This window comes from Dermacentor andersoni, chromosome 9 (assembly GCF_023375885.2).
Source record: "Dermacentor andersoni chromosome 9, qqDerAnde1_hic_scaffold, whole genome shotgun sequence".
Lineage (NCBI taxonomy): Eukaryota > Metazoa > Arthropoda > Arachnida > Ixodida > Ixodidae > Dermacentor > Dermacentor andersoni.
In genome coordinates, this window is record NC_092822.1 from 137,346,981 (window position 1) to 137,368,851 (window position 21,871).

The window sequence follows — 21,871 nt, forward strand, 5'->3', positions numbered from 1 at the left end:
AAGCAAATGTGTCCGCAACGCAAGAATTTTGCATAATGTATGCTTTGGCTGAACCTTTACTTCAACTTGCTTTATTGCACCCAATATCGGTAAAAAAAATATAGCAAGGCTGATGTTTGCCAGGCCACTGCCTGCCGGATGGGTCAGTGCGTGAGCACGGTAGGCATCGCAACTGACCGTGGCCTCAGCTTTTTGACAGGTATCCAAAACTTGGCGGGCAGGTGCAAATCGTCATTGTAGCTGTCTGGCATAAAGTGTTTCCAGAACAAAATAAAAACATCAGAAGAGCGCCAGTCCTTCATGCCCACATTCATCTCGCAAGCCTTATGCTTGACGGGCTCCTTGGGGAAACTGAAGAACGAAATGCAGCACTCCTTTCTCCGTTAGCTCTGGCACCCCACAGCATAGGTACCATGGTGGCTGAACAAACCAGAAGTTTCCTGGCTGAAACGCCGATACTTCGCAGGAATACACATGCTCACTCGGCAAGCATGCAGCTAGTGACGTAACATGAGCATGCCGGTGTTGCTCGACTGTCATGCCGTTTGAGCGTAACATAAAAAGTTTAATCACAAATTGCGTGCTGGCTCAAGTGCGCTAAAATTTTGCCAACGTGTTCTTGAACACACAAGCATTACCTCGCACAAAATAAATTATGACCGAAAAATGTGTGTAATGCCCCCTTTAAGATATGCTTCTTTAGTTAAATACTGAGGAGATATCCTCATGATGGCTTTTACAAAGTGTGTTTAAAATCACTCGAAGTAGCAATCAGGCAAGAAAGTACAAAAGTTGCACTGCCCTTCCAACTCAAGTCAATGCTAGTATGAGACTTGAAGAGCTCATAACTGCTTTCACACTTGACAAAAGAAAGACAGCTCACTTTGCCCATAAATGCACAATAATGGTGAGAGAAACAGCATGCACCTTGTGCACCACTGGCGGGTCAGGCGATGACTCTGAGCGCTGCCGCTTGCGTCGCACCACTCGCGATTTGGTGGCAGGCTCGGCCCCCTTGGGGTCCTCTTCGGGAGCTGACTCAAGTCGGCTCAGCAGCCCTGCATCACAGCCAAATGCAGTCATCAGCATTGTGTTTCTTACAAGACTCAGAGCATTAAAGGGCCCCTCACCAAGCCACATAGCAAATTTTGTTTATACGCTGGAAGTTATTACGTGCCCTCTCGGGAGCGTTCTGCCAGAATTTTTCAAACTGGTTCATTCATAGTCAAGATATGCATATTTCAGTGCCGCGAACCCCCGATTTCAGGGGGTGAGTGTCACTGCCAACACAGACACTAACTACTTGCCCCCATCTGGCCTCCAGAAGCGAAATTCGTTCCCCACATTCTCTCATACCACAGCTCGAAGATCGTGTGATACAGACATCATGGGTCCTGCCTTCTTCTTGCTTTTCTTTTTTCCCACACTTTTTTGCTGTGTGGCGAACTTTCACTCACGGTTGCGCATGCAAGCTGTTGTGTTTGTCTCTTTTGCACAGCACACGATCTTGTGTGCTGTGCATGAGAACACTAGACTAGTGGTATAAATCAGTGCTATACGAACACTGAGGTAAACGCAGCCGAATTACAGAGCATGACTGCATGCTGGAACATGGTAAAAAATGTTTCGTTGTCCGAGCACATGACTGCATCACGTGGGAACAAGCAGACAAAACGGAAACAGTCCTGCTGCAGGGCAAAGTAAAACAAAAATGTGCAGATATTTGGTTTGTGTAGTTTATTATTTCTCTAAACTTTAATTTGTCCAACAGATTACACAAATAACAGATGTTGCCTCGAATAATTCTCGAAGAGTCACAGGTCACTATGAGTGACATCACAGCATATACATGTACGTAGGCACACTTGCCTATATACGTCACCCCACCCTCTTGGAACACAGCGCCCTCGAGAAGAAGGGCAAACGACATTTAGTTTTAAATTGCAGCTCTTTCCACAACAAGTAGTGAGGTAATTCTAAGCAGACATGATCATGGACACACATTGTATGCATTACACTTGTCAGCTCAAAATGGCCAGACCTGGTTAGAGGCCCTTTAAGCTGTCTAAGTGCTTATCTTTCGAAAAAAGCAGGTCTGACCTTAAATAAAGAACTATTGTTTGGGGCTATGTTTAAACTTCACATTTGTAATCTAGCAACGAATAAGGCACAGTAACAGTAAACTGCCGAAAAAATAGCATGAGAAAACAAGAGACGCGAAGGGAACATGACACGAATGCAGAATGACAACTGCAGTCGTGTCGTGTTCCTTTCTCGTCCCTTGTTTGTTCTTCATCAGTATTTGCCCAGCACTCTTGAGCAAGAGCAAAACGCTTTCACACTTGTCAAGTCAAATTACTCCCTTACAGACACGGGTGTCGTACACCAAGCCATGTTGACTATCACAGAACAGGTAAGAACTGTCACTGTTGTGCTGCTTTTACCAAGGAATGAACCAATTTTCGAGCTTAACACTTTTCCTTCCCAAACATGTTGGCTATGAATCAACAGGCAGCCATTGCCAAAGCCCAATAATTGAAGTAGTAACTTAGCGCAATAAAAACCACGGAAACAAGAAAGGTGGACAAAGACAAGTGCTTGTCTTTGCCCACCTTTCTTGTCTCTGTGATTTTTATCGCACGAAGTTACTATTTCAACTATGGAAAACCAACTAGACCAGCAATCAACTCTTCCAAAGCCCAACACTAGTAACAGCAGAAAAGTACACACATGGGCCCACACCGGTGCAGCAAGTTGGTCTTTTTATTTATTCACTAAAATTTGTAAGCTTAAGACAAGCGCTGCTCTGTCTTTCTTCCACTAAAAGAGAGAGAGAGAGTGAACTTTAATGAGCACAAGCAGTTCAGTCGGCTGGGCCTAGGCCTCCCACGATGGGACGTCGAGGTCTTGCCTCTTCGCCGCTTCGTAGGCCTGCTGGGTCGCCCAGGGTTGGTCGTCGAGATGGGAGCTGCTCAGGGCGGCGTGCCATCTCGACGGGAGGGTCACGGGATTAAGGTCTGGGTATTGATGTTTGCACTCCCATTTTTTGCGCAAGAAACTATGTCGCTGCAAAAGCAACAACGGCAAAATAGGCTCACTGCTAGGATAGCTGTTGGTTTATGGTGACATATAGCAAAATTGAAAGAGCACAGAAAATGACTTGGACAATCCAGAACGACAGACGCGCTTGTGTTATTTTGTCTTGCCCATGTCCTATATACGCTCTTTTAAGTTTGCTATAAGCATCAAGAAAGGCACACATGTGAAAACTTATTAGAATGCAATGTTGTCATCCAAACTTTTGTATTCCTGCAGGGGGCAACAAAAACTTCCACATAATTGGGTAGCAACCTGACCAGTAAAATCAAATTCAGTGCTTTTAACGATGCCAGCAAAATTATTGGTGTATGGAAAGTACCTGCTTCAAACATGTATTCATTTTGCTGATTGCCACAACAAATAGGACATGCATGATACGATGTGGCGTCCAATCTGGCATCTGATTAGTCATACCGACACCAGCGACTTCCAACACGTTCCGATGGATGTGTCAACAGATTGCATTTAGTAAAGCAATGAAGGGGGCTGGTTGGTGAACATTAAAGGTTATATTGCACTCAGTTTTACACAGACGATATAAGTGAAGGACGGGACGCGGACGGACGTAGCGCAAACTACCATTGAGTTGGTAGCTTGCGCTACATCCGTCCACGTCCCGTCCTTCACTTATATCGTCTGTGTAAAACTGAGCGCAATATAACCATGAACAGATTGGATGCCAGGCGAACATCAAACTTTAATTTTAAATCAAGCTTGTTGGTACAAAGGACTTCTTGAAAACTGCACGAAAAATAGGACAAGATTAGGAAAACAACTGTTGTTCATTTCTTTTTGTAATGCAAAAGTCAAGTTCTCAGCACATGCACACCCTACCCAAGAACCGATGGTTGGGCTAGTTGGGCTTGCATTGCTGATGCAAGCCCACCTAGATGGTGGCGGAGTCTTCCGATTCGTTCATGAGCGAAAGTTTCCCTGTACATATACGTGTGTGTTGTGGGGATGCGCGACTCTCACGTGTCCCCTGATATGTTGTTTTCGCTGCATAGCTCCCGTCTCCTGCAATCTGGCTTCACCGCGTGGCCTGGGGCCCGCGGCGGTCGGTGTGGTTGAAGCGCAGTACGAGAGATGGCACGAGTGTTGCGCTGCTAACGCCGCCTCACGGCAGGGTTACTTGGACGCGGAAAGGAGAAGGCTCTTCCTCTTTGGTTCGGGATGGCAAGCAGCGCAAACGTGCTGCGCATGTGCCGATCCATGCTTCTGCGAGACCGTCTCGTGAGGCCTCGTGCGAACGCGCCACCGTTCGTGTGACCGTACGTGCAAACAACCAGGCATTGGTGTCCAGCATGGGGCGAACATATTCGCTCGTTATCCGGTCGTGGTGAGTTGGACTTCTAGATTTGTCGCGCGCCCATCGGCATGTTTTGTGGATAGCAACTCGGCTAGCAGGCATTGATCTATGAAAGGTGCAGTAAATACCCTTGTGACTGTTTGTGCTACTGTGTTGTCTTTCCTTTGTCCCAAGAGGATGGGTGTGACAATCCCACAGTGTATATATGTGTACATATATATACCACATATATATGTACATACATTCGTTTTCATGGTTTACGTTTGTACTCCTGTAGATCACGAGCAACTGCTAAATTGTATGTATTTCAAGTTCAGCGGCAAACGGGACGTCAATAGGTTTCCCGCGTGAAGTGTACAAACAATGTCTAACTGATCGCAGGCAGAAGCTTATATCGTAGCTTAACAGAGGCATCGTATAGGCCACTTCCAAGGTCACCTATCTTACGCGCAGCTCAGAACTATTGTTTGGCGGCCCGTCTCGCCACTGAGAATTCGCCTTAGAGCGAAAGTCTCTGTCAATGCACCCTCCACACATCTGATGTCTCAGCCTTGCGCGGAGAACAGTACCAGTTCCGTCTCGTTCAGAAAGACTTCTCCGATGCATGAGACAGGCAGCCGCTCTTTGGTGTACGTTCCTCCAGACAAGAACTAGTGAATTCGCGGTAAGCGCCGAAAACTTTTTCATTTTCAAATTTTCTTTTTTTTTACACACTACTGTTAAGTGATGTCCAATTCCGCTGAAAATATATTGTGTATCTAGCTGCGTTCATGGCCGCTTGCACACGAGGGACTCCAAAACCACGATGTTAGAACCACTGACAAATACTATGCCATGCCACCTGCCGCGATCATCAAAAACTCCATACCGCAGATCTTCTCAGGCACTTGATATACTAAATGGACTTAAACTGATTCTACCTACATGTCTCACGCTTTCTAACAAGAACCCCCCCCCCAAAAAAATTGGAGCACTAAGGGAAGAGAAAAAGTGATGAGAAGGCTTGCAGTAGCTCGCAAACAGTAAGAAATGAATAATGTAATGTCAACAGTTGCAAAGCTCACATACAGATTTTCATCAAGTACCAAAAAAACGTCGTAGTTTACATCCAGTTATTTCTTCTACATTTGCACTTACATTCGTTCTCGCGGGTTTCCGTTTGTACTCCTGTAGATCACGAGCATGTATTCGCAACTGTGAATGGTTGTCGGTACGCCTGTAGGGTTTGCCTAGCCAAGTTCACGGCAGTCTGCGCATGTGGAATTTCGGAACTATGAGGCCAGAACCATTTAGAAGTCGTTCTATATTGAGTTACCCAAGGAAAACTTTTATCGCGGATGAATCAAAGAAGGGCCCTCTGGGCTGTACTTGTCGATGATGGGATAGCCTCGCTGCCTATGGATTTATCTGACGAGCTATGTCGAATGCTCGGTTGCCATAGTCGGAAGCTTGAAGCCCTCCATAAAGGTTTTCTTTGTTTTTTTTTGCAATGGTGCAATAGTGAGCTTGAAAATTCACCTCCTCCAGTGCACAACATCTGCAGGCTTGGGCTGACACCTGTCACCGGCAAAAGATGCCGAGAGCGAGTGTGATTATACTAATCCAGGTACAACCAAATTAGGAAGGCCCACTAAGCTTTAACAAGGGGGGACGCGGCTTTCGCATCGCAAAAAATGGCCAAGCAAAACAAATTTGTGAAAATCAGATTTTCAATTTCTATTACTCTTTTTCTATCTTATTCCGGAATATCATCACTGTAAACCACGAAGTGATCTAAAAAATTTGTTTTATCAGCCAAGGTGGCAAAAAATTTGGCGGAAATAAAGAAAAAACTGCATTTTTCGAGCCACAATATCTCCGGAACGGCGCAACCGAGCGCCGCCATCTTGGTCTCGTTGGAAAGCGCATTTCTCTGTCTTCAAATCTGCCGTTTCAGCTACACCCTAGGACCATACTGAAACAAGCATACAAAAAGCAAATGATTGAAAGTCGTGCCGGAGTCTGCAATTGGCCGCACCACGTGACTCCAGCGCGGTTCGCCATTGGCGCTTGCGTCGTCCGCTCGGCTCTTTGCACCTCGCGAGTCTGGACTGGAAGTCTTTACTCGCCGTAATGTCGACGTGTAAAAATGGACACTGCGCGGACATGGTAGTAGCGTGGCTGATCCCTACGTTTGTGGACGTCTCAGACCCGCGGCTAAGCATACTGAGCATCGGCGACGCGGACATTGCGACCAAGATTCGCGCGCGGAATCCGGACACACGGCTAAGCCTTTCAGCGCTTGGTGTTTCGGAATTCGTGACCAAGCACATCGCGCTCGCAATCCTCGGACCCGCCGCTAAGCATTTCACGCATAAGTGTCTCAAACTCGGCGATTAAGCACATCGCGCGCGGTCATCTCGGACCCTCGCCTAAGCATTTTGTGCATCGGCGCCTCCGACTGCGCGACTACGTACATCGAGCTTCGACTCCTCGAGCCCGCGTCTAGGCATTTCGCGTGTCGGCACCTCGCACTGCGCGACTATGCACATCAAGTGTTGACTCCTCGAGCCCATGACTAGGTATTTCGCACATCAGCACCTCGGACCGCGCGACTAAGCACATGAAATGTAAACTCCTCGAGCCCGCGGCTACTAATTTCGTGCGTCGGCACCTCGGACTGCGCGACTAGTGTTGACTCCTCGAGCCTGATACTAGGCATTTCGCGCATCGGCACCTCGGACTGCGCGACTAAGCACATCAAGTGTCGACTCCTCGACCCCGCGACTAGGCATTTCCCGCATCGGCCCCTCGGACTGCGCGGCTAGGTACTTCACACGTCGGCACCTCGAACTGTGCGAATAAAAGGGTAGCGACGCAAAAAGTCACCTGTAAGCAAATACAGCAAAAACTACAATCCTGGTGCCTTTTGTTAGATGTGAACTGCACCAAGAACTTTGCGTGACGTTTTCTCAAAAGCGTTTAGTAGAGTAGTTTGCAGGGCCAGTTGGTGCATGATAAACACATACATAACGGTTTCCAGCAAGTATGGACACGAGCACAAGAAGTGGAAACGAACAGGACCACGCTGGACTTACAACTGAAATTTATTGTGAATACATTCCACAAATCTCCGCCACACATGCATATATACCCATGAACAATAACAAGGTTTGTAGTCAAAAGATATACACATACACAAAAGCCAATTCACACCCCTTCCCGACAAAGGCAACAACACTTGGATTAACATGATAAATTTAGAAATTCAAGTTCTTTATCATTGATAGGAACCGAAGGTTCACTCACACATGTATGCGCGCCCAACTTTTTCATGTGGAACGCTTCGCTAATTTCTCTTTCCAGTTTACTGCACTCTCTTCCCACTATCCATACACTATCAAAAACTGATTGGCAATCGTGTTTTTTGCAATGCAATGGAAAGTTACCTCCTGTACCTGTAGATAGCAAACAGCGATGCTCACGCATGCGGTCATAATGCAACGACCTGTCTGGCCAATATAGGACAATCTGAGAAGGCCAGAAAGATTACTAGAGCCGATCGAGCCTCAGAAGAACTTCAGTTTGGCGTAGCTGGTGTTTGCTGCTCATCATTATTCACTGCAAATAAAGACGCCTCTTTCTTGCATTCTCTTCCACTGTCCCCACCTTTATTTGCGGTCAATATGACATGCAGATCGAGCCTGCTTGCCGACCATTTCAGCAGATCAGGATGGATTTGTTGGGACCCTTTCGGACGTCAACAACCGGAAATAAGTGAATCATCGTGACGATAGACTACCTTAGCTGCTCCACTGAAACGGAAGCTCGGCCGAAAGGTCGTGCAGCCGAAGTGGCGAAATTCGTCGAGCACATCCTGCTGTCACAAGGTGCCCCAGATGTCCTCATCACCGAGAGAGGAACGGCCTTTACAGCAGAGCTCACCCAAATGATTCTGCAATATAGCCGGACAAGCCACAGGAAGTCTTACAGAGTGGCTGAACAAGACCTTCGCCAACATGCTAGCAATGTACATCGACGTCGAGCACAAGACAACAACTCAAATGACGCTGTTCAAGCTGGTTTATGGAAGGAACCCAACGACAACTCTCGAGGCCATGCTGCAGCATGTCACTGCCGAAGAAAATGTCAACGTCACTGCCTATTTCCAGTGCACCAAAGCCAGACAGCTCACCTGCCTCCGCACCAAGAATCAGCTGAGGACCGACAGCCAGCACCACAAACTTCGACGACGATACGTGGAATACCAGACTGGCGACCGTCTTTGGGTCTGGACTCCGATATGCCGATGAGGACCTAGCAAGAAACTCATCATCATCATCAGCCTGGTTACACCCACTGCAGGGCAAAGGCATCTCCCATACTTCTCCAAAAAACCCACTCGTCGGGAAGCTGTTGCGGCCGTTAGAAAGCGATGCTCCCGACGTCGCCGGACTTCAAAGAACGCTGATGCCTCTGTGAAAAGTACGCCCCATCCGACAACACCTCGTCCTCTGCCCCCTAGGCCTGGGGCAATTCAATCTAAATCTGACAAGGCCATGGCAGAGAACAATATAACTTGGTCCTTACTACTAAAGCAACAGCCAAAGCCAGAACAACAGTGGAAGTCACAACCGAAGCCATAGCTTATGCCGCACTCGATGCCACAGCCGGAGGAGATGCCACAGCCAGAGGCGATACCGCAGCCGATGCCACAACCAGAGGCGATGCCGGAGCTGATGCCACAGCCAGAGTCGGAGCCACGTCAAGTGATACAGCTGCGCACGCATGTAGAGCGAACAGCGCATGTTCCTGACAAATTGCCCGAAGAAGACCGGTACGTGGTTACGATGCTCCAGTCTCTGATGAATACCTTTCGAATGCTCTTAAATAACCTCCACACTCTGTCAGCGCGAAGTGCAATGCAAGTGCTGGATGCTCTCAATTCAGTACTTGCAACGCTTGAGTAAGCATCATGGCTCACCCGCATCATTATATTCGCACTGAAGTCAGAACGGCTGGGGCTTTGCTTTAAAAAAAAATATACTGCCACGCACTGCAACGTACTGCTGACGCCCACCGGATCCTTGGTCTTCAGTGGTGACTTCAACGTGCATCACCAGCTATGAGCCACCAAGATTGACGGCAGCCTAAAGTATCGACGGAGCAGTTGCTTTGACTTGACTGATTTCCACGCATTTTGCTGCGTGCACAGACAGTGTTCCCTCTATCCCGCTTTCCTCTTTCTCTTCCCCCTTTCCCTTCCCCCGGAGTAGGGTAGCAAACCGGACGCTCGTCTGGTTGACCTCTCTGCCTTCCCTCTCTTTGCTATCTCTCTCTCTCTCTCTCTACAAAAACCCCGGTCATGTACTAATTGTGGCCATGTCGTCCCTGCAAACTTCTTAATCTCATCCGCCCGCCTAACTTTCTGCTGCCCCCTGCTACGCTTCCCTTCCCTTAGAATCCAGTCCGTAACCCTTAATGACCATCGTTTATCTTCCCTCCTCATTACATGTCCTGCCCATGTCCATTTCCTTTTCTTGATTTCAACTGTCATTAACTCGTGTTTGTTCCCTCCCCCAATCTGCTCTTTTCTTATCACTTAACGTTACACCTATCATTCTTCTTTCCATAGCTCGTTGCGTCGTCCTCAATTTGAGTAGAACCCTTTCCGTAAGCCTCCAGGTTTCTGCCCCGTAGGTGAGTACTGGTAAGACACAGCTATTATACACTTTTCTCTTGAGGGATAATGGCAACCTGCTGTTCATGATCTGAGAATACCTGCCAAACGCACCCCAGCCCATTCTTATTCTTCTGATTATTTCCGTCTCATGATCCCGATCCGCCGTCACTACCTGCCTTAAGTAGATGTATTTCCTTACCACTTCCAGTGCCTCGCTACCTATTGTAAATTGCTGTTCTCGTGCAAGACTGTTAACCATTACTTTAGTTTTCTGCAGATTAATTTTTAGACCCACTCTTCCGCTTTGCCTCTCCAGGTCCGTGAGCATGCATTGCTGTTGGTCCCCTGAGTTACTAAGCAAGGCAATATCATCAGCGAATCGCAAGTTACTAAGGTATTCTCCATTAACTTTTATCCCCAATTCTTCCCAATCGAGGTCTCTGAATGCCTCCTGTAAACACACTGTGAATAGCATTGGAGAGATCGTATCTCCCTGCCTGACGCCTTTCTTTATTGGGATTTCGTTGCTTTCTTTACGGAGGACTACGGTGGCAGTGGAGCCGCTATAGATATCTTTCACTATTTTTACATACGGCTCCTCTACACCCTGATTCCGTAATGCCTCCAAGACTGCTGAGGTTTCGACAGAATCAAACGCTTTCTCGTAATCAATGAAAGCTATATATAAGTGCTGGTTATATTCCGCACATTTCTCTATCACCTGATTGATAGTGTGAATATGGTCTATTGTTGAGTAGCCTTTACGGAATCCTGCCTCGTCCTTTGCTTGACAGAAGTCTAAGGTGTTCCTGATTCTATTTGCGATTACCTTAGTAAATAGTTTGTAGGCAACTGACAGTAAGCTGATCGGTCTATAATTTTTCGTCTTTGGCGTCCCCTTCCTTATGGCTTAGGATTATGTTAGCGTTCTTCTAAGATTCTGGTACGCTCGAGGTCATGAGGCATTGCGTATACAGGGTGGCCAGTTTCTCTTGAACAATCTGCCCACCATCCTTCAACAAATCTGCTGTTACCTGATCCTCCCCAGCTGCCTTCCCCCTTTGCATAGCTCCCAAGGCTTTCTTCGTCCGACGTTACCTGTGGGATTTCGAATTCCTCTAGACTATTCTCTCTTCCCTTATCGCCGTGGGTGCCACTGGTACTGTATAAATCTCTATAGATCTCCTCAGCCACTTGAACTATCTCATGCATATGTAATGATATTGCTGGCTTTGTCTCTTAACGCATACATCTGATTCTTGCCAATTCCTAGTTTCTTCTTCACTGCTTTTAGGCTTCCTCCGTTCCTGAGAGCATGTTAAATTCTATCCATATTATACTTCCTTATGTCAGCTGTCTTACGCTTGTTGATTAACTTCGAAAGTTCTGCCAGTTTTATTCTAGCTGTAGGGTTACAAGCTTTCATACATTGGCGTTTCTTGATCAGATCTTTCGTCTCCTGTGATAGCTTACTGGTATCCTGTCTAACGGAGTTACCACCAACTTCTATTGCACACTCCTTAATGATGCCCACAAGATTGCCGTTCTTCGCTTCAACACTAAGGTCTTCTTCCTGAGTTGAAGCCGAATACCTGTTCTGTAGCTTGATCTCGAATTCCTCTATTTTCCCTCTTACCGCTAACTCATTGATCGGCTTTTTATGTACCAGTTTCTTCCATTCCCTCCTCAGGTCTAGGCTAATTCGAGTTCTTACCATCCTATGGTCACTGCAGCGCACCTTGCCGAGCACGTCCACATCTTGTATGATGCCAGGGTTAGCGCAGAGGATGAAGTCTATTTCATTTCTAGTCTCGCCGTTCAGGCTCCTCCACGTCCACTTTCGGCTATCCCGCTTGCAGAAGAAGGTATTCATTATCCACATATTATTCTGTTCCGCAAACTCTACTTATTTCATAACTCTCCCCTGCTATTCCTAGTGCCTATGCGATATTCCCCCACTGCCTTGTCTCCAGCCTGCTTCTTGCCTACCTTGGCATTGAAGTCACCCATCAGTATAGTGTATTTTGTTTTCACTCTACCCATCGCCGATTCCACGTCTTCATAGAAGCCTTCGACTTCCTGGTCATCACGACTGGATGTAGGGGCGCAGACCTGTACAACCTTCATTTTGTACCTCTTATTAAGTGTTACAACAAGACCTGCCACCCTCTCGTTAATGCTATAGAATTCCCGTATGCTACTAGCTATATTCTTATTAATCAGGAATCCGACTCCTAGTTCTCGTCTCTCTGCTACGCCCCGGTAGCACAGGACGTGCCCGCTTTTTAGCACTGTATATGCTTCTTTTGGCCTCCTAACTTCACTGAGCCCTATTATATCTTATTTACTGCCCTCCAATTCCTCCAATAGCACTCGTAGACTTGCCTCACTAGATAACGTTCTATCGTTAAACGCCATTGGAATATGAGCAAGGAACTATTACGGCACTATTTCGGGCCCTACAAGATCATCCGACATATTGGCACACTGGACTATGAAGTGGTGCTAGAGGGCATTTCGCTATCACAGCGACACCGTGCACGACCTCAAGTGGTCCCTCTGGAGCTCCCGGGTCGTCACCACATTAGCCTCTTGACAGGTATAACTATCCGTGACCTCCCCCCCCTCCCCCCACAAGCACTTACCTTTCTACCAACACGCAAGTCAAGAGGGAAGCTACACAGATTGAAAGCTAGGAGAGGGGAGAGGAGGCAAAGAATGGGTAGAACCGTAGAACCGACACAGTCGTGAAACGAGTGAATAGCAGCCTTGCCACTCTTCGCTACAGTTCCCATGCAAATACAGAGACAGGGGGGGAATAAGGAAAATGTGATGTGAGAAGGCAAGGAAATGCTGGATAAACTTAGGTTCAACATACGGTACGGTGCATTTGTGCTATTTCTGAAAAATAAAACCATGGAAATATGTGTAGCGGACAACTCATGCTGGGCAAGCAGAAGTAGAGCCGCATTAATTAAAGCGCATCGCAGGGTCTAGGCAACACAACGGAAGCGGCCGCACGTCACATCAACACGTCGGTGCCCGCCGCGATAGCTTTGCACCTCTGGCATTGTTTGAGGTCGCAAATTTGACTGAGACAGCCGCATTTCGACAGGGGCGAAACAAAAAACGCTTGTGCATTTTGATTTACAGACACATTAAAGAACACCACAGTACCAAAATTAATCCGGAGTGCACCACTACGGCCTGCCTCATAATCCGATTGTAGTTATGGCATCTACAGCTCCATAATCCAATTCAAGTTTAATGCTTCTGCGACAATGCTATGTGCCATGTGAGGCAATGACAATGCTCAACCCTCTCAGAGGCCATGACTTATGACGCACCACAACGCCTCAAGCAACTATGCAGACAAACAGCAGTGGTGCATGCAAGGCAATGTTTAACGTCAACTCGCCACTCTCGTGTTGAACAAAACATTGAAAAATTTAACTTTCGCTGTCAACATCATCACTAAGTATCGTCAACCAAAGCAAACAACACGTGCGTGAAATCTGCATACCGTATTTACACGATTCGTCCACCTATTTTATTAAATTTGGAAATCTGAAGTGGGAGGGAGGGGTCAACTTACAATCGAAACCAAAACATTGCACCGCCAAAGAAGCGAGACAAACGAGATATCAGGGGAGCTACAACGTAGTTACAATTTTATGTTTGCTCTATGGCCCTACCCGTAGTTTTTGCTATCCCGTGCGTTTGTTCGCTTTTCGGAAGGGTTTTTAAAATTTTTTAGAGTTTTATAGCACACACAACACTCATGGGGGGTGTCGATAGTCGATGGAAGTGACGCTGGTCCATTCGTGGCAGCACACCCAGAACGGCAGCACTTGCAGGGAGTATCGATAGTTCATGGAAGAGCAGACGCTGCTCACGTGCTTCAATTTCCCTGTAGCTCTTAGCCATTGTCTTAGCATAGAGACGCATTCGACTCGACTGCCAGCTACGTGCTACTTCCATGCTTCCTCAGTTGTCATGAGTGCTCCAGGCCCACTAAACATTCGGCCCTCATTCCCAGCAGCGTTCTAGAGGGCTGTCATCCTTTATGCCGAAGAAACAAATCACTGCGCAGCGGGCCGCAAGTTCAATGTTTCTGAAAGGGTGGTGCGAGAGTGGCGACTGCAGCGAAGCAAAATGCTCGCCTGTGACGGCAAGCGAAGCATTTCCCATGAGCCGTAGTCAGGACGCTTTCCGGAGCTGTAGGACCTGTAGGAGCTGTAGCCTTTTAAGGACCTGCTCCGCCATGAGTACGAGTGGCTGGCGGCAGAAGACTGCAAACTTACGCCAACCGGACCTGTCAAAAGAGCCTCCCTGGCTGCTGTGTGTGGTTGGCTGCATTCAGCATGGGCTGCTGTTCGACAAGATGTAGTCATTTGCCAAATGTGGAATTTCGCTAGATGACGACGCGCTGTGGGATCGTAGCAGCGATGACGATGGCAGCACTAGTGAGGACGATTGCACAAGCGAAGACGAGTATACTGACCATGCCAGCTACTAATAAATTTTCGCTATAGAATGCACCCTCGGGTATGCTTTCTTTTTTTTCCTGTCATGCGATATGGGGGGTCGATTTACAATCGTGTAAATACGGTAATTTCTTCTCACGCTTTCGCCGTACTTTTCTCCTCCGCTTTCCACCTCATGGTTCCGCTCAACGTTACTAGAATCAGCTATGGTTCCGCTGCACCCTCCTCCTCTGAATTCCTCCTTGTGCTCTCTTCACTATCGCCGTCTTACATTCCCCGCTGCACTCCGCGTTCGCTTGTTTTCGTTTCTTTCTTTCTTTACTATACAGCTGTTTTTGTTTTTCACTTTGTGTTTGCAGCATCGGGACGATGATTTCTAAGGGAATATTGGCACATTTACTTGTTTATCTCTCCCCAGTGACTGCTTTTCACCGGCCAACAAATGTAGAACGTCATATCGTTCAACACAGGACGCACCTGCATGTATCGGAAGTTCCTCGAATGTTATCGATGGCTCTACCCAGTGTCTGTTGTCACCAAAACTTGTGTAATCTGATTGTACGAGCGACGTGAATTGTGTAGTACTTTCTGAAAGACATGTGGGCACCAGCGATTACTCTGGAAACTTCAATGACTCATGCATATCTTCAGCAGATCATATTTTCGGTGATCGTCGACTGTTTTCACTGCTATCGTTGTGCTTTGAGTGTAACTTGCTTTTGTGGGCACAGGTTCACCCAATAAAAATTTCATTTCGTAATTCAATTTTGGCAGTGTTTTTGACCGTTACTACCAAGCGACAATATACTGTTCTCGATCGCAAGTGCCTCATGCATTCTCTTTCTTATATGGGATCTAGTGGCCAAAAAATGTATCATACGATCGCAGCTTGACAACGTACTTAACGTTGGGGCATGATCAAAGAGCGTTGTTCAGCACGTTTGCTCGGCTGCCGGCGCGGCCACGTTTTTGGCGACATCAAAATGGCAATACGCTCTTGTCAACTGAGCACGTCGTCTGCTAGTAGCCAAACGTGACGGGAGTCGTGAAGTTGGAGTGATCATACTATGGTTCTTAGAATATACAAGGGACCATAATCATATGCTCGTTACGAGACTGGCTTCGCATGGTGCGTCTGGTGGATTAGATTGGATCCAAACGGCAGCTGCAGGCACGGAATGGCACGTTTGGATCAAATCCATAGTCGAATTCGAGAAAATGGTGTTTGCGATGGGAACTTCGGTTGTTGCGTTGGCGCTGCTCGAAGGTGAAGGAGAGTGGTTGGAGGTGTGAAATGCATTTGAAGAGATGACAGAAAGCGATTTCCGGCGCCGCTTTCGCTTCTCGAAACAAACAGTGTGTTGATTGCATGGGGAATTCAACCCCATCATCAGGTGCCAGCGAGCCAGTGGAATGTTGCTGTTGCTTCTTGAAATTTGTGTCACTGTTCCAGTCATTTGTTCTTTTTTTTCCCCCCCTGACTGTGCACGACGCCACCTAAGGATCACGCTGGGAAACTAATAGCTATAATTTGTAGTAGTCATACATATTACTATTTGAGAATGTGTTTAAGCTTGAGAAGAAAAAAATAAATTTTTTATATGGAAGACAAGAAATATTTCATGTTGTAGTATATTGTCTGCAACCGGACGACAAACAAGTGAAGTAAACTTCCAGAGAGTTCACCGCTTGTCGATTGGCTGCTCTATACCTACCGTTCTCACAAATTTTGCATACTGTCCCCTTTGTGACGTTGCAGACCGAACAGAATGTGTATCAAACAAAGATCTCCGATCGCACCTCTGGTGCCGAAAAATTGCATTTCGGGGAACATATGAACCGCTAAAAATGAGCATAACTTTATTGGATCGTTCTTGTGTTCACGATTGCAAAGTTCGCGGCGGGAAAACGTACGGGATGGGAACGCATTAACGAGGTTTTACTGTACAATGTGGCTTAACTCAACAAACGTCACCATGAGCAAACTTGAGCATGCCTGCACAGTTTCATACTGATAAGTATTCGTGGATGGAGGAAAACAGCCTGTGACTACATATTTTCCTATTCCAATCACATTGTCTGTACTTTTTTCAAATGTTTCTATTGGCGATGTATTGGATGTGTAATTTTCATCAGCATGTGTTTTGCCCCGTAAGACATAATTACGCTTCAATTGCACGACCATTATTGATGTGGCCACTCATTGGTTTGGAACCATATTTCAGCCTTGCTTTTGCGACCATGTGAATTGACTTTGGCCGTCACTATAGTGGTCATTTTGTTGGCGTCACTTGTGCCTATCCAACCTTGAGTGCGTTGTATGCGTTTTGCTCCTGGTTATTTTTCTTTTAGGAGTCTCATGTGCTTCAAGTGTGTTTTGTTTGTTTATTATTAGTATTTGTGAAAGCCTCCTGTGCACTGCATGTGCTTCGTTTCTTCTTTGAGTGGCTCATGCTCACGCCTGCATTTTGTTTCTTGTTTCTTTCTTCTTTTTTGACTGCCACATGCTTCCTGCCTTTCCATTATCCTTTGAGCAGCTTTGTGAGCATTGCGGGTGTTTGTGTGCGATGCGTGTGCGGCATATCGTCTCAATGGATTAAAAGAAAGTAAACTCTTCCAAAGAAGATTATGCTCTGCTCATTGACCTGGAGTGGAAATACCAGGACATTCTGGAAAACAAGAGAACTGACACGGTGTCACTTGCCAGAAAGAAAGAGAAGTGGGAAGAATTGGCAACTGAGTTCAACAGCCAACACACAATGCCTCTGAGGACATGGCAGCAACTAAAGAACATGCTGGGAATACTTGAAGGAAAAGCGGGGGAAGGGAAAGACTCGAGACAAATGAGAATTCTTTTTCACAGGTGAGCGACGAGCGGCTGTAGCAACGGCGGCACAGGTGGGCTGCGTTTTTCATCACTGGGACGCAGGGCAAGCTTTTCGAGCAGCCGTAACATGGCACATTTCAAAAATTGATACCTTGCAGTGCACTCCACATGCCCGTCGGGTTCTACGCAAGCACCCCACATATCTGTACGTGTTGTGCTCGTAAACTGCGTCTTCGTTGTACAAAACTCTGTGCACTGGGCAAATATATTGTTGTAGTTCTGCTGGCAGTAAGTACGGGCGATGGTACAGGTAACATAGCTACAATGCTACCTTTGTGGTGACTCAAATTATTGATACTTAAGTGCGACAAAAGTACAACTTGACGTAATAGTTCTGCGCAAAGCCGCAAGGTGGAGAAAAGTAATTAAATAAGGGAAAATGAGACATCCACCCAATCGTAGCAATTGCTACAAAGGAAACTCATACGGGTTCCTTGAAAGAAAAGCCTCACAGTTGAAGAAAAATTCATCCTGGTCCGGGACTCGAACCCGGGACCACGCAGGTATTCGATATATGCAAGCCTTCTAGTGGCTAATCAGCACGATCACCACACCTGCTTTCGCGCTTTCCGAAATGTATGCTGCCTTTGTCACTCCTGTCTGGTCTGATGTGAAAGGCTCGACCTGTCTAGCTGGCTGTGCTACGTGGTGCAGACTGGCTATGTCCTGCACCAGCTTGACCGACAAATGAAAACTGTGTCGGTACAATATCCCATCGTTGAGATCATACCACCGTACGATGGATCAGTAGGAGCAGATTCCAGTCTGTCAATGAGGGGTCCTCAAAGTAGCGTCATGGTGTTGCTCGTTGGCCATGTCCAAAAGCTGGGAAATGGAAATAACACTTGCGAAAGCATTCATGTCGGCGTTGGCGGGCGTGTGTACAGAGTAACGGGACGAACAGTCGGCGTCTATGTGTAGGCGACCAGACCTATACACCACCAAATAGTCTTGTAGCCGCAAAGCCCATTGTCCAAGCCTCCCTGTGGGATCTTTTAAGGACGAAAGCCAACAGAGGTCGTGGTGGTCCGTGACAATAGAAAAGAGCCTGCCGTATAAATAGGGGCGAAATTTCACCACTGCCCACACAACGGACAAACATTCGCGCTCGGTGTCACCTGTGGAGCGGAACTCGCTCTGCAGGTGACAAAAGACGGATATCGTACATGATGACACGTTCATGGCTGTGTTTAACTTGTGCCAAGATGGCACCGATTTCGTGGCCACTGGCATCGCTGCGCATCTCTGTAGGGGCTGAAGTAACGAAGTGTCCATGAATTGGTAGGGTAGTGAGCGTGGAGGTAAGGCGAAAAAAGGCGGTGGCCTAAGAGGATCCCCATGAAAATGGCACACTTTTCTTCAGGCGATCTGTGAGAGGGCGTGCTATGGTGGCAAAATTTTTAACAAAACGGCGGAAGTAAGAGCAAAGGCCCACGAAACTTCGGACATCTTTTGCGGACCGTGAAACAGGAAACTCTTCATGGCGCGAATTTTCTCTGGGTCTGGTCGGATGCCAGTTGCATTGACGACATGTCCAAAAACAGTAATCTCACGATGGCCGAAGTTACATTTCTTGGAGTTTAGCTGTAGACCGGCCTTGCAAAAAACGGCAAGTACAGCTGAAAGGCGCTCAATGTGTGTGCTGAATGAGGATGAGAACACAATAACATCTAGGTAGCAGAGACAAGTCGACCATTTGAATCCTTGAAGTAATGAGTCCATCATACGCTCAAAGGAAACCGGAGCATTGCATAGTCCAAAAGGCATAACTCTAAAGTGGTAAAGACCCTCAGGCGTTATAAAGGCAGTCTTTTCACCATCCAGATCATCGGCAACGATTTGCCAATATCCGGACCATAGGTCGACGGACGAAAAGTACTGTGCACCGTATAGGCAATCTAGGGCGTCATCGATACGAGGTAGTGGGTAAACGTCTTTCTTCGTGATGCAGTTCAGGTGGCAGTAGTTGATGCAGAATCTCCACGAGCCGTTCTTCTTTTTGATCAGTACAATAGGGGATGCCCAGGGACTTGAAGATGGCTCTATGATGTCTTTCGCTAGCATCTTGTCTACTTCTGTTTTGATGATGTGACGCTCCGAAGCTGAAACTCAGTAGGGTCTCCGATGGTTGGGTGGATTATCACCTGTATGTATACGATGTCTGACAAGTGACATCTGGCCTAAGGGATGATTGTTCAGGTCGAATATATCCTTGTAGGAAAATAATAGACTGCACAGTTGTTCAGTCTCTGCAGGAGTGAGATTTGGGGCGATCATTTTCCTAATGTCGTTGTCAGTACATTTGGCAGACCGAAAAGGCTCACAGGAAGCGTCGACGGCAAAAGCCTCAACGCAACTAACGTCTAAAGCAGCGATTGTAGCCAGGGTGATATCTTTAGGCAGAATTTGCTTAGCAAGCCTGAAATTCACCACAGGGAGGTGTGTGTGATTGTCTATGACCCTTAGTATTGTATGCGGGACAGTAACGCTGTGGGTGAGATTGATGGCAGTTATGGGAGCGGAAATGTAATCACCATCGGGAACTGACACAGAAGGCGACATTTCGATGTATGTCAAGACCTGTGGTGGAACGTGAACAAAATCAGTCGGTCTTAGGCGAATTTCGTGCTGTGTTGGAGGAACGTCCAGTAGAGGCTGGTCAAGATGCACAGTACTTGAGGAACAATCAATGAGCGCTGAATGGGCGGAAAGGAAGTCTAGGCCTAGGATGGGGTCATGGGGGCATTGGTCAAGCACAGTGAAAAGGACGACAGTATGGCGGCCGGAAATACTCACATGTGCGGTACACATTTCGACCATGGTTACCGTGCCACCGTCGGCGTTCCTACAAACCGAGTACTCATGACAGGCGTAACAATTCTCTTTAAATGGCAGTGTAGGCGGCTGGTCATAATCGATATGTGTTCTCCGGTATCTACGAGGGCTGTGGTGGGTGTGCCATCAACTTGGACGTCAAGAAGGTTACTTCTCGTAGATAGTGTCGAAGGAGGATTTTGCAGCGAATCTGACATTGCAGCACCACCTCGAGGTGCCGCATTGCCTAGTTTTCCTGCTGGGATGGTCCTGGGTAGGTCAGTGACGGCGAGCGGTGAAGCTGGGGCGGACGTGGCTGGCGGCATTGAGGCGAGTGCGAGCGAGCATGGCGGCGAGTTGAGATAGTGGCGTCGGGAACGTCGTAGAAGCGATGGGGTGAGGAACTTCGGGGCGAACTTGAATTCCGGAAGGTGTTTCGAGGAGGGGACGGCCAACGGCTCCGGCAGTGATGCGAAACATGACTGATTCGGCCGCAGCAGAAACAGATCGGCCTGTCGTCAGGTGTATGCCAGTCCGATGAATTCCTGGTGGTGTAGGAATAACGGACACTGTGAGGTGGAGTGCGATAGGACCGAGGCGTAGGAGCAGGGCGGGTGTCAGGGCGACTCAAGGAGCAGGTGCTGGGAAAACCCATATTAGCGATTTCCTGGCAAACCACAGACTGGATGAGCGATATCGTCTCAGCGCTGTTGTTCCATGATGTCTGTTGAGGCGAGGCAGGAAATGCTACTTCGAGTTCCCGGTGTACAATTCGGGTCACGTTTTCACTTGGTGGTGGAGAGCTAGATTGGTCAGTGGGGTCGGTACAGGAAGAGGTCGCTGCAGTATTTGGAAGCCGTGTAAACTGATTGTATATACGGCGACTCTTCGCCTGCGCGAAGCGGCGGCATTCCTTCATGATGGGTCGACAGTCGATAAGTTTTTGAAGACCAGAAGGTTGAATGCGTTATCCGCAATGCCTTTGATAATGTGTCCAACCTTGTCCGCCTCTGGCATGGACGTGTCGATTTTATGACAGAAGGCTAGGACGTCCTGAAGGTAGAAGACATAGGACTCGGTAGCAGTTTGGGCATGCGTGGCGAGTTGTTGCTTGGCAGCTAGTTGTCGACCGGTCGGATTACCAAAAACGTCGGAGAGCTTTTCTTTGAACAAGTCCCAGCTGGTTAGATCTTCCTCGTGTGTTTAAAACCACGTTCGCGGTGTTCCGTCGAGGTAGAACACGACATTGGCCAGCATTATGGTCGGATCCCACCTCCTCACCTTGCTGAAGCACTCACACATCTTCAACTATTCTTCAACGTCAACACCATCGAGGCCGGTGAACTTGCCGGGGTCTTGCAGCTGAGGTAGAGCAACGTACTGGGTGTGCATAGTCAGCATTGCAGCTGCAGATGCGGTGCTTTCCACTGGAAGCATGGTCACAGGCTGGGTGAGACATCCGCTGCAGAGTTCCGTGGCGAAGACTCGTACCCTTATCTCCACCAAAATGTCACGGGTATAAAACTATTTACAAGATGTATCTACAAGGCATATATAAACAGCAGCCGAGAATCCTGAGAGACAGTTGCCACTTCGTCGTCTTCACCATCGAC

The 21,871-nt window shown here is 47.5% G+C and overlaps 1 protein-coding gene across 5 annotated transcripts in view; it reads right to left on the bottom strand.

Annotated features, from left to right (window-relative positions):
* The window catches only part of LOC126529757 (inactive histone-lysine N-methyltransferase 2E-like), a 392,924-nt gene that overhangs the window by 282,496 nt on the left and 88,557 nt on the right, over positions 1-21,871 (bottom strand). For all 5 annotated transcript variants that reach the window (XR_008612213.2, XM_055070020.2, XM_055070021.1 and 2 more), the window contains exon 5: positions 928-1,058. Coding sequence is in view for 4 of the 5 variants with exons in the window: in XM_055070020.2 (XP_054925995.1) it covers positions 928-1,058 (131 nt within the window). In the remaining variant the exon portion in view is untranslated. The remainder of the gene's footprint in view (positions 1-927; positions 1,059-21,871) is intronic.